Here is a 13,082-nt window from a genome sequence, read left to right on the forward strand (position 1 = left end):
CTCCTCAAATCAGGCCCTGGGCCTTGATATAGAGCGGGCCTGGGCCATGAATTTTCTGGCCCACATTATTAATTATTGTTGTTTAGTTTTTCATTAATTTATTTGTCTTTTATAAACTATAATTTGTTATATTATTGTTTCATTAATTATAAAATTATTAATTGTTGTTTAGCCAAACATAATTTAATTTGTTTGTCTTTTATAATGTATTGGTTAATTAAATTATTAATTATTGTTTATTAGTTGCTTCCCCCAATTAATTATTAGTTAATTAAATTATTGTTTATACTTATGTATTAAATAAATTAATACTTATTTAATATTTTTATATTATAATATATTTCATTTAAAATCCATTTTTGGTGAATTTCTTGCTCATTTGTGATATTTTCATCTAAATTTTGTGTTATATTTTGTTTATTACTAATAACAAATTTATCCATTGATCCTTTTTGAGACTCAATTAGTTTTTCTTCTTTTTTTCTTTTTTTTAAGTTTTTCATATTCAGATGCATATTTTCTAGTAAACATTTTTAATCAAACAATATATTTACAAAGACTAAAAAAAAAAAAAAAAAAACTTTCAAGTATAGAGTAAATGAGAAATAAAACCTGATTTATATAAAAAGTATTACTATAGTTTCACCGAACAATAAAATTTTTTTAGCAATCTCAACCTGCATAGATAAAAATTTATTCATTATATTCCCAATAACTAAAATATATATATATAAACACAAGATTAAAACAAAAAAATAAAAAATAAACACAATACTGTACAAGCCCAGGGCCCTAGCCCAGCCAAGAGGATGCCTGCCAAGATGGCACCCAAAAAAAAAAAAAAACCGGGCTTAAAAAACCAAAAAAAAAAAAAAAAAAAGGCCCAGACGTGGTGAAACGTCCAGCCCACTGCCCAGAGAAAAATTATCTTTAACAAATCTAAAGAAGACTAGAAGAGTCTAGAGAAAGCCAGTAAAACTGAAAGGAATCAAAACCCAAATGCAGCACTCAGCAGCAGCGGAAAAAAAAAAAAAAAAAGATGAGATCGGAGGAAGCTTGGTCTAGGGCCGGCCCTGACAGTGGGAGTGGAGAGAGAATGAGAGAGGCGGAGAGCATGAGTTGAGAGAAAAAAGCAGTGCAAGAATGAGAAAAAGAAAGGTAAAAATTTTAGAGATTTGAGGTTTTTTTTTTTGTTTTGACAACTTCTAATTGCGTTTTTGGTTTTTTATTATTTTTTTTTTACAATCCGTGGGTTTGCTACCATGTTGGGTTTGCTACATTGTTTTTTTTGGTTAGATTGGGTTTGTAATCTGTTGTTTAGGATTGATGTTGAGCCTTTTTTTTTTTTTTTTTCTTTTTAATTTTTGGGTGTTCCTAATTTTTTTTTAAGGGTAAACAAATAAAAAAAATTAATTATTATATATATATAAAAAAAAAAAAAAAAATTTCAGGTCAGGGTGTTCCTGGGACACCCTGACCTCAACGTGGCGCCGCCACTGACCTTGAGAAACACTTCCCTAAAAGGAATGTTAGTATTTTATTTATTTAATTAAAGTTTTGGTCCTTTTGGCCCAAAGGAATAGGGAAAGGAAGATTCTGACAAGTACATGAATCACGATTGTGCTGGCCCTTGGGGGTTAAAGAAGGTTAATGTCTCATATCATATTGCCAAACTCTCTCTTCCTATATGCACTAAGCCTGTATTGGTTGCTTCAAATTAGCATCAAACTATTGTAGGGTCGGTCGGTATAAAAAACCATTAGAATCCAACTAGGGGTAGTTTAAGTTGAGTTCCCTCTCATCTATGGAAATTTATTAGATATTCCGGTAATATTGCTTCCACCTCTAACATGAAGGGCAAGCCTCCTTATATATATAAAATTTTGAATAATGCTACAATTACAAACTATTTTACAACATTTTTACAAACTATTAATGTGACAAATTTTTATTAATTCTAATATGGGTCCACCACGGATATTGCATTTATATTTACCCATAATTATTTGAAAATTACTAAAGCCACATCAGCAGTTTGTAAAAATATTGTAAATTAGTTTGTGTTTGTAGTATTACAATGAAATTTTTTCCATTACTACCCAAAAACTTAAATTATTTGGCTATTTAAGCATTAATTTGCCAATTATCCTATCCTCAAGCCATCCTAATTCATCATTTCTTGTAGGTTCACAAAGTAAAACCATCTTGCCAGCAGGAACTCCCACATATCCCACAAAGTAAACTCTTCCCATGCACGCTTAAGAAATGGCAAAAATTACAAAATAATCTCTATTTAATTTTAATTATTTTAATTGGTGTTGTTTTGAAGTTATTTTAGAATTAATATATTCTTTAAAATTGTGTTAACCACAATTTTAGTAAAAAGTCTAGGGGTCAGTTTAAATCATTATAAGTAAAATAAATGTTATTTTGCAAATTTTGCCCTTAAGAAAAATGTTTTGCATATGGATTATGGACCATGAAACATGATCTGAGGTTTGATATGGGAAAGGAATACTAAAAAATTTGACTTCTCATGAGTAAAGGAATACTCAAGAAACCCGGGATGTTTTCATGTCAGGGACTCATTCCAACTCTGCAAATTCAAAGTCCAAATAAAGAAAATAAACATAAAATGGAATTCACTAAATTGCCTAATGGTTGAATGAGCCACCCCGGTCAAACCATATGTAATTAATAAAAAGTTAAAAACTCAATCAATGATGGCAAAATGGACATAGAAATTTTCTCTCCCCTGTAGGAGTATTTTCTCTCTCGTCATGGAGCGAGACTTTCCTCCCTTAGGTGTCAGAGCTTAAGGGTTTTTTCTCTCCCCTGTTTTTCTTCTTTTTGCTTTCTCTTGTCTCTCTTTCTTTGTCTCTGTTTCGTCCTGACATGGAGCAGACCATAGTTGACAGTCTCAAAAATCTACAGCTTACTAAAGAAGAAGAGGAGGATATCTTCATCTCCTCAAATAGTTCACCGGACCTGCTAGAGGAATGTGCTCTGAGCTTGTTTGGGAAATTATTGGTAGATCGTAATCAAAACCAAAGAGCCCTAAAGAACACTCTAAGATCAACTTGGAAAATGGGTTCGGATCTTCGAATAGTTGAGGTCGGCAACAATGTTTTGCAGTTTAAGTTTAGCTCTATGTTCCAGTTAGAGTGGGTGGAGCGAAGCGGGCCGTGGAACTTCGAGAATAACCTCCTGCTTCTGTGTCGATGGAGGAAGGGCTTATCCTCAGCCAACTTGGTCTTCACTCAAGCCCCATTTTGGATTCAAATCTGGGGCTTACCATTTGAATACATGACCGAGGAAGCTGGATGTGATATCGGAAGCAAGATTGGAAGGGTTATGGAGGTGGATAAAAGGTCATGGCAAGCAGATCAAGCAAAGTTCATGCGTGTTAGAATTGACCTACCCATTGAGAAGCCGCTGAGAAGAGGCGGATATGTTACAAATATGGATGGGGATAGATGCTGGGTTTCCTTTAAATATGAACAACTGCCCACATTTTGCTTCTCCTGTGGAAAAATAGGACATGATGAGAAGCATTGCAACATGTTGTTAGAGAAGCAGCCTATAGAGAAGCAATATGGTGACTGGTTAAGGGCTGGGAGCAGCTCAAAAGGACTTAATGAAGGGTCTAGAGGTCCGGGTAGTAGCAGTTACGAAACAAAAAATGGTGGATCTAGGGGCTCGGGCAGTGGGAGTCATGAGCCAAAAAATAATGAAGAGGCAGGGAAGATGCCTCAAGCCACGGTGGGGGAGGTGGCAGTTTCCGTTCAAAGCAGGAATGAAAGAAGCAGCAGCTTGGGCGGAAAAGTCAGCCTCGAAGGGAGGGAAAAGTTTGAATTTCTGGAAAAGAAGAGCCATGAAACACGGACTGAGGTAGGGGCTGCAAGCTATCAGAAGGGATGGGACACATTGGGTGCTGAGATGCAGGCAAGAAGCAAGGGAAAGGAACCTTGTAACACCCAAAAGCTAACTAGGAACCAGCCGGTTAAAGACTTGTCCAATTCCAATGTGGATGAGTCATCAAAAGTGGGCCATTCAGTGAAGCCCAATTTGAAGGAACAAGAGGCTACTAGTCCACTCAAGCCCAAGACAAATATAAAGGTGCAAGAGACTTCAGACTCACTTAAGCCCAAGACAGTTAAAACAAATATTGAAGAAGAATTAGTGCTGGCCGGCCTAATCAAAGGGAAGAGTGGGATGGGCAAGGCAAAGTTAAAAAAAGTGGCTAGAGAGGTGGGAAAGGCCCAAGGAGCTGGTATGAAGCCTCTGGAGATAACAGTAGGCACTAAGAGACGTGAGGATACTGAAATGCTAGCAGAATGTGAAGGGCGTCCCCAGAAGCGAAGCTGTGATGAGGAAGGTAAGAATAATGTACTTTTATGTGAAAATTTATTTGAGGAAACGGCGGTGGCTGCTAGGCAGCACCGCCGGGAACAATGATTTCCTTAGGGTGGAACTGCCGGGGGCTGGGGAACCTCCGGACAGTTCGTGTGTTGGGCGAATTAGTCCAACGATGGAATCCCAATATTATTTTCCTTTCTGAAACTAAAATTAAAAAGAAAGCTATGGAGAAAATTATGGAAAAAATAAATTTTGTTAATGGGTTGATAGTGCCTAGAAAAGGCAGGGGAGGAGGGTTAGCATTGCTGTGGAAGAGAGAAGTTGATTTGGAAATTATGGGTTATTCTAGAAACCATATTGATGCGATTGTCTCAGAACAAGTCTCGGGTTTTAGGTGGAGAATTACTGGTTTCTACGGGAATCCAGAAACGCACAGAAGACAGGATTCTTGGGATGAACTTGCAGCCTTGAGTAGGAAGTTTCAGCTTCCCTGGCTATGCTACGGTGACTTTAATGAGATTCTGTCTAGAGGGGAAAAAATGGGGGGAGCTCCTCGGCCTCAAAGGCAAATGGATGGGTTCCGGGAGGTGGTTAATGCATGCGGCTTTAAAGACTTAGGGTACTGTGGTCCGGATTTTACATGGTGCAACATGCAAGAAGGGGATAACCGCATTTATCTGAGGTTAGATAGAGCCTTTGCTACTAATGATTGGATTGACTACTTTAATGGAACAAGAGTCCTCCATTTGGTTGAGTCGACTTCCGACCATTGTGCGTTATTAATTGCTGATTCCATAGCTGTACAGCCCTCTAGGAAGCGTAGATTCCATTTTGAGGAAATGTGGACAAAAAAAGAGGAATGCAAGGAGATCATTAAGAATGCTTGGGAAGGGTGTTTGCATCGGGGTACACCTGAAAGCATATCCTCAGGTATTCAAAACTGTGCAGCTGATCTGGCAAGGTGGAATAAGTCGATGTTTGGGTATATACCGAAGCAAATTCAGGACAAAAGGAAGGCCCTCAATGCTCTGACCATCCAAGATAGAGACGGAATTATGGGGAAGGAGATAAATAATCTAAGAAAGGAGATAAATGATCTTCTTGATAGCGAGGAAACTTTTTGGCACCAGAGGTCCAGAGTTCTCTGGTATGGGCAAGGGGATCGCAACACAAAGTTTTTCCATTCAAAGGCCTCACAAAGAAGGAAGAAAAACACTATCAGTGGCATTTGGGATGAGAATGGGACCTGGTGTGAGACAAATGAGAGTATTGCGACGACAGCTATAGCCTATTTTGAGTCACTGTTCACTACTTCAAATCCTTGCCGCATTTCTGAGGTGACTGATACAATAGCTACTAGAGTAACAGATGAAATGAATCAGGGGCTGATTGCAGCATTCACAAAGGAGGAAGTGGTGACCGCTCTGAAACAAATGCACCCCACAAAAGCTCCAGGACCGGATGGTATGTCAGCTATTTTCTTTCAAAAATATTGGGATGTGGTTGGGGATGATATTACATGTATGGTGTTGAATGTGCTAAATTCTGATATGTCTATTGCTGATATTAATAGAACCAACATCACATTGATTCCAAAAATTAATAATCCATCCAAAATGTCTGAATTTAGGCCGATTAGCTTATGCAATGTAGTTTATAAATTGGTCTCTAAAGTTATAGCTAACCGCCTAAAAATCATCCTTCCTCAAATTATATCGGAAAACCAAAGTGCCTTTCTTTCTGAGAGGCTCATCACTGATAATGTTCTAGTTGCCTATGAACTAATGCACTATCTTGAACATAAAAAGGAGGGGAAGGAAAATTTTATGGCGGTCAAGCTCGACATGAGCAAGGCCTATGATCGAGTGGAGTGGGGCTTTATTGAAGGAGTTATGGAAAAAATGGGATTCCATGAAAAATGGATCCAATTAGTTATGAAGTGCATTACCACTGTTTCTTACTCTGTGATTATTAATGGTGCAGTCCATGGTTGCATTTTCCCTACAAGAGGTCTCCGACAAGGAGACCCTTTATCTCCTTACCTATTCTTATTGTGTGCAGACGGGTTTTCTTCTCTAATTAAGGAGGCAGCTAGGACACAAATGCTAAGTGGAATCTCTATTTGTAGGGGATGTCCTATGGTTACTCACCTTTTCTTTGCAGACGACAGCCTCTTGTTTTGCAAAGCATCTGAGCAAGAATGCCTAAAACTCATAGAGATCCTTGAGCTTTACGAAGCTGCCTCAGGCCAGAAAGTTAATGCAGAAAAATCTTCTGTTTTTTTCAGCCACAATACCCCTCAGGAAAGAAGGTGTGAAGTGTTGGACATTCTTGGACCAATGCAAGACACAAGACATGGGAAATATTTGGGACTTCCATCCATCATTGGAAGGTCTAAGACTGAAGTTTTTGCAGAAGTGAAGGAAAAGGTCGGAAGAAAATTGGCGGGGTGGAAAGGAAAGTTATTGTCCATTGGAGGAAAGGAGATTCTGATAAAGGCCGTAGCACAAGCGGTTCCTACCTACACTATGAGCTGCTTCCTAATCCCAAAAGGGCTATGTGAAGAGATAGAAGGGATGATAAGAAATTTCTGGTGGGGGCAAAGGAAAGAGGAGAAGAAAATTGCTTGGGTAAGCTGGGAGAAAATGTGTAGAGCAAAGGCAGATGGCGGTCTGGGCTTCCGTAACTTCCATGCTTTCAATCTTGCAATGCTTGCTAAGCAAGGCTGGAGACTCTTGTCAAACCCGGAGTCCCTTTGTGCCAAAGTCTATAAAGCTAGATATTATCCAAATGGTGACATTTTGAACTCAAAACTGGGCTGCAGCCCTTCATACACATGGAGGAGCATATTTAAAGGCCTCGAAGTGGTTCAGAAAGGTTCCCGTTGGAGAGTTGGCAATGGGAGACTCATTCATATTTGGGAGGACAAGTGGCTTCCCACTCCAACAACCTACAAGGTAATTTCTCCTCCTAGGCCTTTTGATGATTTTCCTATGGTTTCGGCTTTAATTGATGTGGATACCAAAAGATGGAAGGTGGATACTTTGAAATCCTTATTTCTCCCTTTTGAGGTCGAAACAATCCTAAACATTCCGCTAAGCTATAGTCTTCCTGAGGACAAAATAATTTGGGTGGGAAACAAGAGAGGGGAATTTTCAGTGAAAAGTGCGTATTATGTGGCACTCTCTGTGATAAATCCGTCAAATAGGGGTGAGTGTTCTCACGGTGACCCCAGAACACCCCTTTGGAAGCGAATATGGCAACTTAAAATCCCCCCAAAAATAAGAATCTTCACTTGGAAAGCTTGTGCTAATGCTTTGCCAACAATGTCAAATTTAAGGAAGAGAGGAGTTAGCACGGATGGGCTGTGTCCTGTATGTGGCTTGGAGGAGGAAACCATAATGCATGCTCTATGTAGATGTAGGGCTGCGAAGGAGATATGGGGTTTGTGGAAAGATTGTCCACTTGTTATTGGGGCTGAACCATTGGATTTTTCTGATCTAGCCCTGAAGTTCTTAGAGGCAGGCAGTCCTAAAGACCTTGAGATTTTGGTTGTGGCTGCATGGGCCATTTGGCATAATAGAAATTTGAAGGTGTTTGAGTCGGATAGTCAGGGAGCTGAACAGACTTGGGATTTGGCCATTAGTATGATCTATGATTTCAAAGAGGCTGAAAAATTCTGCTCCCTGGGTCCGGCGGCTTGCGACGTTTGTTGGAGAAAGCCGCCTGATGGAGTTTTCAAGATAAACTCTGATGGGGTAGCAGCTGACGATGGGAGGCGATCAAGCATAGGCGTGATTATAAGGGACTGTAGAGGACAGGTTGTTGCTGCCCTTTGCCGTGTCCTTCCTGGCTGCTTCACGGTGGATGAGACTGAGGCTTTGGCAATTGAAGCTGGAATCCTCCTTGCTAAGGAGCTGGACCTTAATCAGATCATTATTGAATCAGATTCTTTGTCTACTGTCCAACGCATTCTGTCCAAGGATTGCAGTGGGGGTTTTGGTCACATTGTCAATGGTATTGTAAGCTTCCTAGATGGCTTTATGAGCTGGCAGATTCGGCACCTGAAGCGGGACTTTAACAGGGTGGCACATGAACTAGCCCGGTTTGCTCACTGTAATAACGTTTGCCAAGTGTGGAGGGGTGTCTCTCCTCCTGTGGTGAGAAACTTGCTGCACTTGGACGGCTTGTAGCTGTTGTTGCTGCCTGAGCCTTGTTGTAGTTCTTTGTAGTTCTGTGGTGTAGCTTTTGTCAGTTTAATGGAAGCTTCCTCATCAAAAAAAAAAAAAAAAAATGATGGCAAAATGGAATTACTTCAAAAGAAGCATAATTAGGCAATCTGTCTTTCTCAAATAGCAATACAATATTCATTGCAAATTTAAAAATCCTGTACTCGTTTTTTTTTTTTTTTTGAGAAACTTGTTAGTAAAGAGAAAATGGTCTAAAAATCTTCAAGTTGTTTGCAGCCCACTATTTTAATGAAAATTTTGGTTCCTGTTTTGAATTGGAAAGCAAATTTGGACAGATTCAAACAACATTGTCATCTACCAACCAAAGTTTCTATTCATTTTGAAGTATAAAAATGTATGAAAATGATTTTTGTTACTGAATACATTGCTCGTCTATATATTCAAAAATATCAACCAAATCAGAAGATTCTGATATCCAGTTCAGCACTATTATATGTATGGAGTATAGAATAAGATTCTGATCATTTCTTCATGATCTTCATGATCATGTGGCCTGAAAGCATTTCGCTGGAGTGAAAAGAGCAACAGAACCTCGGTCGGGATTTGAGAATTTACAGTAAATCACCCTCAGCTTGCTTTCTGCAGCAGCAGCCATGTGACAGTCAACCAGTAGCTTAGCACAATTCCTGTGACAAAGAAATCCGACTCAAATTAGTACCTTTTTTTGGCAGAATAAATTAGAACATCAAGTGAAGCTCACCAAACAAGAAATGAGGATATTGTGGAACAAAAAGACATTACATTAACTGTTCTTCAGAGTAGCCTGTATGATGCTTTAAGGTTTCACTCCAAAAGGGGCTCTTAGCAAGGGTACATCGTGCAGCATAGACAGCTGCAGCCGCGATCATGGATGGACAATACAAAATTATAGTTGGATAATGCATAAGACCAATCTCAGCTAGAAAGAATACCATATTCTCCATCTACATAACCAGGCCAGGTAAAAAAAAAAAACAGAAAAGAAGGCAATTAATTTATGCTTACTCTTTTCAAAAGAAGGGGAAAGTGGTTCTGTTTGTAAAATACAATAATCATATTACCTCTTTATCTGGTGAAACAGAAGCTTTGATAAATCGAACGAGAAAAACATATGGCGTAGGAACTGTTAAGTACCACTCCAACTTCCCCAAAATTGCTTTCTCCATGACAAGTATCTGCTCTCCTGTATAAGCATAGTCTGACAGGCAGATAAAGTCATTAACCTGCACATTCCATACCCCACGTCAGGTCCAAAATCAGATTTAAAGAAAAGCAAAATCAGATTGAACGAAGCCTTCATCCCAATTAATTGGGGTCAGCAAACAGCTACAAGAAAATAACTTAAACAAATTTTCAACAGTGATTACAAGCGAGAGAGAACACTACCTGTGGAGCCCATATTTCTTCGTACTTGCAGGCTATAAGCATTGAGGAAATGCCAACTAACTGAAGTTCTCTCCTTGAAACAAATGTCCGAGAAAGATATCTATCAACTATATTTATGGTAAGGTAGAGGGTTTCAGGCATCAATTCAAATTTTCTATGAACTTCAGTTAACCAGTCTATCAGAATTGATCTCATCCTTGCATTAATTTCAGGCTGTGAGTCCAGATAATCGCGAACACGACTCTCTCCCTGCATCACAAATTACCATTCATTAGAGAAAGATAGAGAAAGAAAAATAATTAAGATGGGGACGTAGAGATTAGAGTGAAAGTACTTCTTCTAGCTTGTAGAACTGATAAATGTCATCAATGTATTCAACTACTGCTAATTCATCATTGACATCTGCGGCATCAATGTTCACAATCTGTGGCTTTGGCTTGACAGTAACACCACAAGAAGCCTGCAGAAAGAAGCCAAATTTAATGCACAACCAAGAAATCAAAGAAGAATCTTTTAAAGAATGTTCAAAAACACACACCATGCTTCGAGCAGTGAGGATCGATGTGAGAGTCTTCACTTCCTTCCTTGAGGACCCTTCTCTGGACCTTCTTCCACTAACACTTTCAATCTTTTCTCCTTCAGTAGTTGTCGTGGTTGCAGTCTTGGATTCATCAGAATTCGGCTTGTCATCTACCCTCTTTTGAGCTTCTGCAACCTTCTTTACAGTAACACGCCTTCTGTTAATGGCTACTCTATTGTCTAAAGCTGGCACAACTGGCTTCTGCATATCAATAAAGTTCATTGCATTGTGAATTAGTCATATCAGAAGTTCATTGCATTGAATTGGTCATTTGTATAATTCCCAATAGTAGTATTATTTCATAGACAAAGAGGTAAAGAAAATTATTAAACACTACACTACTACAGTTCTCTACCTTGTTTATCTCTACTGCCCCTTGTTCTTTTGCTAACAGTTGTGCACGGAAGCTCCTGCAAGACAAAATTCAGTCAGCAATTAGCACTCAATGTTAGAATAATGGTTAAATGATTAGATTCACTATTTCCTAATAGCTTTAACATTTCAGACAATAGGTACTTCATAACTAGAGAGAGAGAGTATAGTAAACCTTGTCATGGGACGAGAAATCTGGGCATTGGGCTTTCCATCCAAAGCTTGAACCCCATAATTACCAATGTCTCCAAGAGCTCTCCGGTTCCTTCCTTGTGCTGGTTCATTCTTTACCTTAACTGCCCCTAAAACAAAAGCGAGAAAACTTCAATCTCAATAATATCCATTCAAAAGAAATAAGATTTTTAAGGCCCAGAAAACCAAAAAGCCATAGAAATAGGATATGTTAAAACCGAAGCAAACCATTGAAAAAGACTCAGAAACCACTATGAGATCAAAGTCCAATGAATAAAAACTATATGAATCAAGAAAGACCGCACCCCCATCAATCAAGTACCGAAAACACAAAGGAATATTTGTATCATATAAGTATTAGGGAAAAAGAATACAAACAAACACACACACACAAAAAGAACCTAAAAACCCTAGTAGTAAAAAGATTTAAAGATGTGGAAAACCCATATTTAGATTCAGTCCCTAGCCTTTCATTTGACCATAACAGAATCTTTGAAGAGATTACTAATATGAGATATGAAAATCTAGGAAAAAGAAATCCCAGTTACAATTATAATGATAGACTTCAATATATACCACAGGTCCACCAAAAAAAAAACCCTGATTTGTTTATACAAAGAATCACCAAAAATTAAAATAAAGAAGGTTAATAAACAGAGAAACTCAAAAATCAATACCCAATATTTGAAAGAATTGTCAATGAACACATCAATCAGAACTAAACCAAGTTTTTCTAAACCCAAAAACTAATACCAAAGAATCCAAAAGTAAACGCATCTACATGAATTTACACACGATCAACCACAACCCACATGGGATATCAAAGAAAAAAATCAATAATAATTCTTCAAAAAGAAAAAAAGGGAAAAGAATATGAGATTAGAAGCAGTGACGGACCTCTTGGTTGTGCAGGAACAACTGCTCGGGCTTCCATCGCTAATTCTTTTTTTTTTTCTTTTTTTCTTTTTTATCTCTCAGAAATCTATCTGGGTTTTGCTTCTCTTTCTCTCTCTGTCTCTGTTTGTGCTCTGTTTCTTTTCTGAGGAGAAGCCTATGGGAAAAGGGCTTTTGAAGCAATGGCTCCAACGGTCGACTTCTGTTTTCAAATTCTGACCCTTGGATCAGCCAAGATCGTAAGGCTGAAATAGTAGTTACTCACAAGGTACATTTAAAAAAAAAAAAAAAAAAAAAATTATAGCAAATATGGTAATTGAAGGGAAAAAAGAAGAAGAAGTAAATATGGTAAGTTAATTCATGGTTTAAGATAAGGGAAATGACTAGTGCAGTGCACAGGAGATGTTGTACACAAAGTTGTGTAATAATTTTTTAAATTGAAATTGTGAAATTGTTTGATGATTTCAATTTAAAAAAATTTTACACACAACTTTGTGTAACAGGAATTGTGTAATAGATTTTTTTTTCTTTTTGTTTTTCCTTTTGTTTTTTGAGCAAAAAAAAGGTAAGTAAAAGTGTTAATATAGAGGATAAATAGTATTATGCACACTTTTAATTGGTTATGTTTTTAGTTAAACAACAATTTTATTAAGAACCAAAAGTAAAATGACAATCACTCCTGCATGCTTCCACAACAACAGAAAGTAGATTACAACTTTTATAATAGAAACCAACTTTAAGAGCAGAAATAAAGTTTAGAAATGAGTTGGAGATCTCTTGTTTCTCAAAAAAGAAAAAAAAAAAAAAAAAAAAAAAAAGAGTTTGGAGATCTCCTAATTCAACAAAACTCACATTAACAAAAGACAAACTTAAATCAAAAGTATTATAAATAATAGTAAAAATGTACCAGTCAGTCGGTTGGTTATTCCTCTTTAGACAAGGCATCAAACCAGTTTTAATTGATAGCTCTAAATACCAAGATTTACTTCTCAAAAAAAAAAAAAAAAAAAAAAAAAAAAAAAAAAAAAAAAAAAAAAAAAAACCAAGATTAACTTTGTGAACTGGCAGTT

At 37.6% G+C, this 13,082-nt stretch overlaps 2 protein-coding genes across 4 annotated transcripts in view; one reads left to right on the plus strand and one right to left on the minus strand.

Annotated features, from left to right (window-relative positions):
• LOC126718242 (G2/mitotic-specific cyclin S13-7-like) overlaps positions 1-12,148 on the minus strand; it is a 71,005-nt gene extending 58,857 nt beyond the window's left edge. The window contains exons 1-9 of one of the 2 annotated variants that reach the window (XM_050420368.1): positions 12,016-12,148; positions 11,102-11,228; positions 10,910-10,964; positions 10,513-10,755; positions 10,309-10,434; positions 9,975-10,223; positions 9,650-9,811; positions 9,351-9,532; positions 9,176-9,235 (exon numbers count right to left, since the gene is read on the minus strand). In XM_050420368.1, coding sequence (XP_050276325.1) covers positions 9,176-9,235; positions 9,351-9,532; positions 9,650-9,811; positions 9,975-10,223; positions 10,309-10,434; positions 10,513-10,755; positions 10,910-10,964; positions 11,102-11,228; positions 12,016-12,052 — 1,241 coding nt within the window. In that variant the 5' untranslated portion in view covers positions 12,053-12,148. Of the gene's footprint in view, positions 1-9,140; positions 9,236-9,350; positions 9,533-9,649; positions 9,812-9,974; positions 10,224-10,308; positions 10,435-10,512; positions 10,756-10,909; positions 10,965-11,101; positions 11,229-12,015 lie in introns of both variants that reach the window. The other variant, XM_050420362.1, reaches the window with a different exon arrangement.
• Positions 1-13,082, plus strand: part of LOC126718220 (protein ACCELERATED CELL DEATH 6-like) — a 74,276-nt gene that overhangs the window by 52,756 nt on the left and 8,438 nt on the right. The gene's annotated exons all lie outside the window — the stretch shown is intronic.

Source organism: Quercus robur, chromosome 1 (assembly GCF_932294415.1).
Source record: "Quercus robur chromosome 1, dhQueRobu3.1, whole genome shotgun sequence".
NCBI classification, from domain to species: Eukaryota; Viridiplantae; Streptophyta; class Magnoliopsida; order Fagales; family Fagaceae; genus Quercus; species Quercus robur.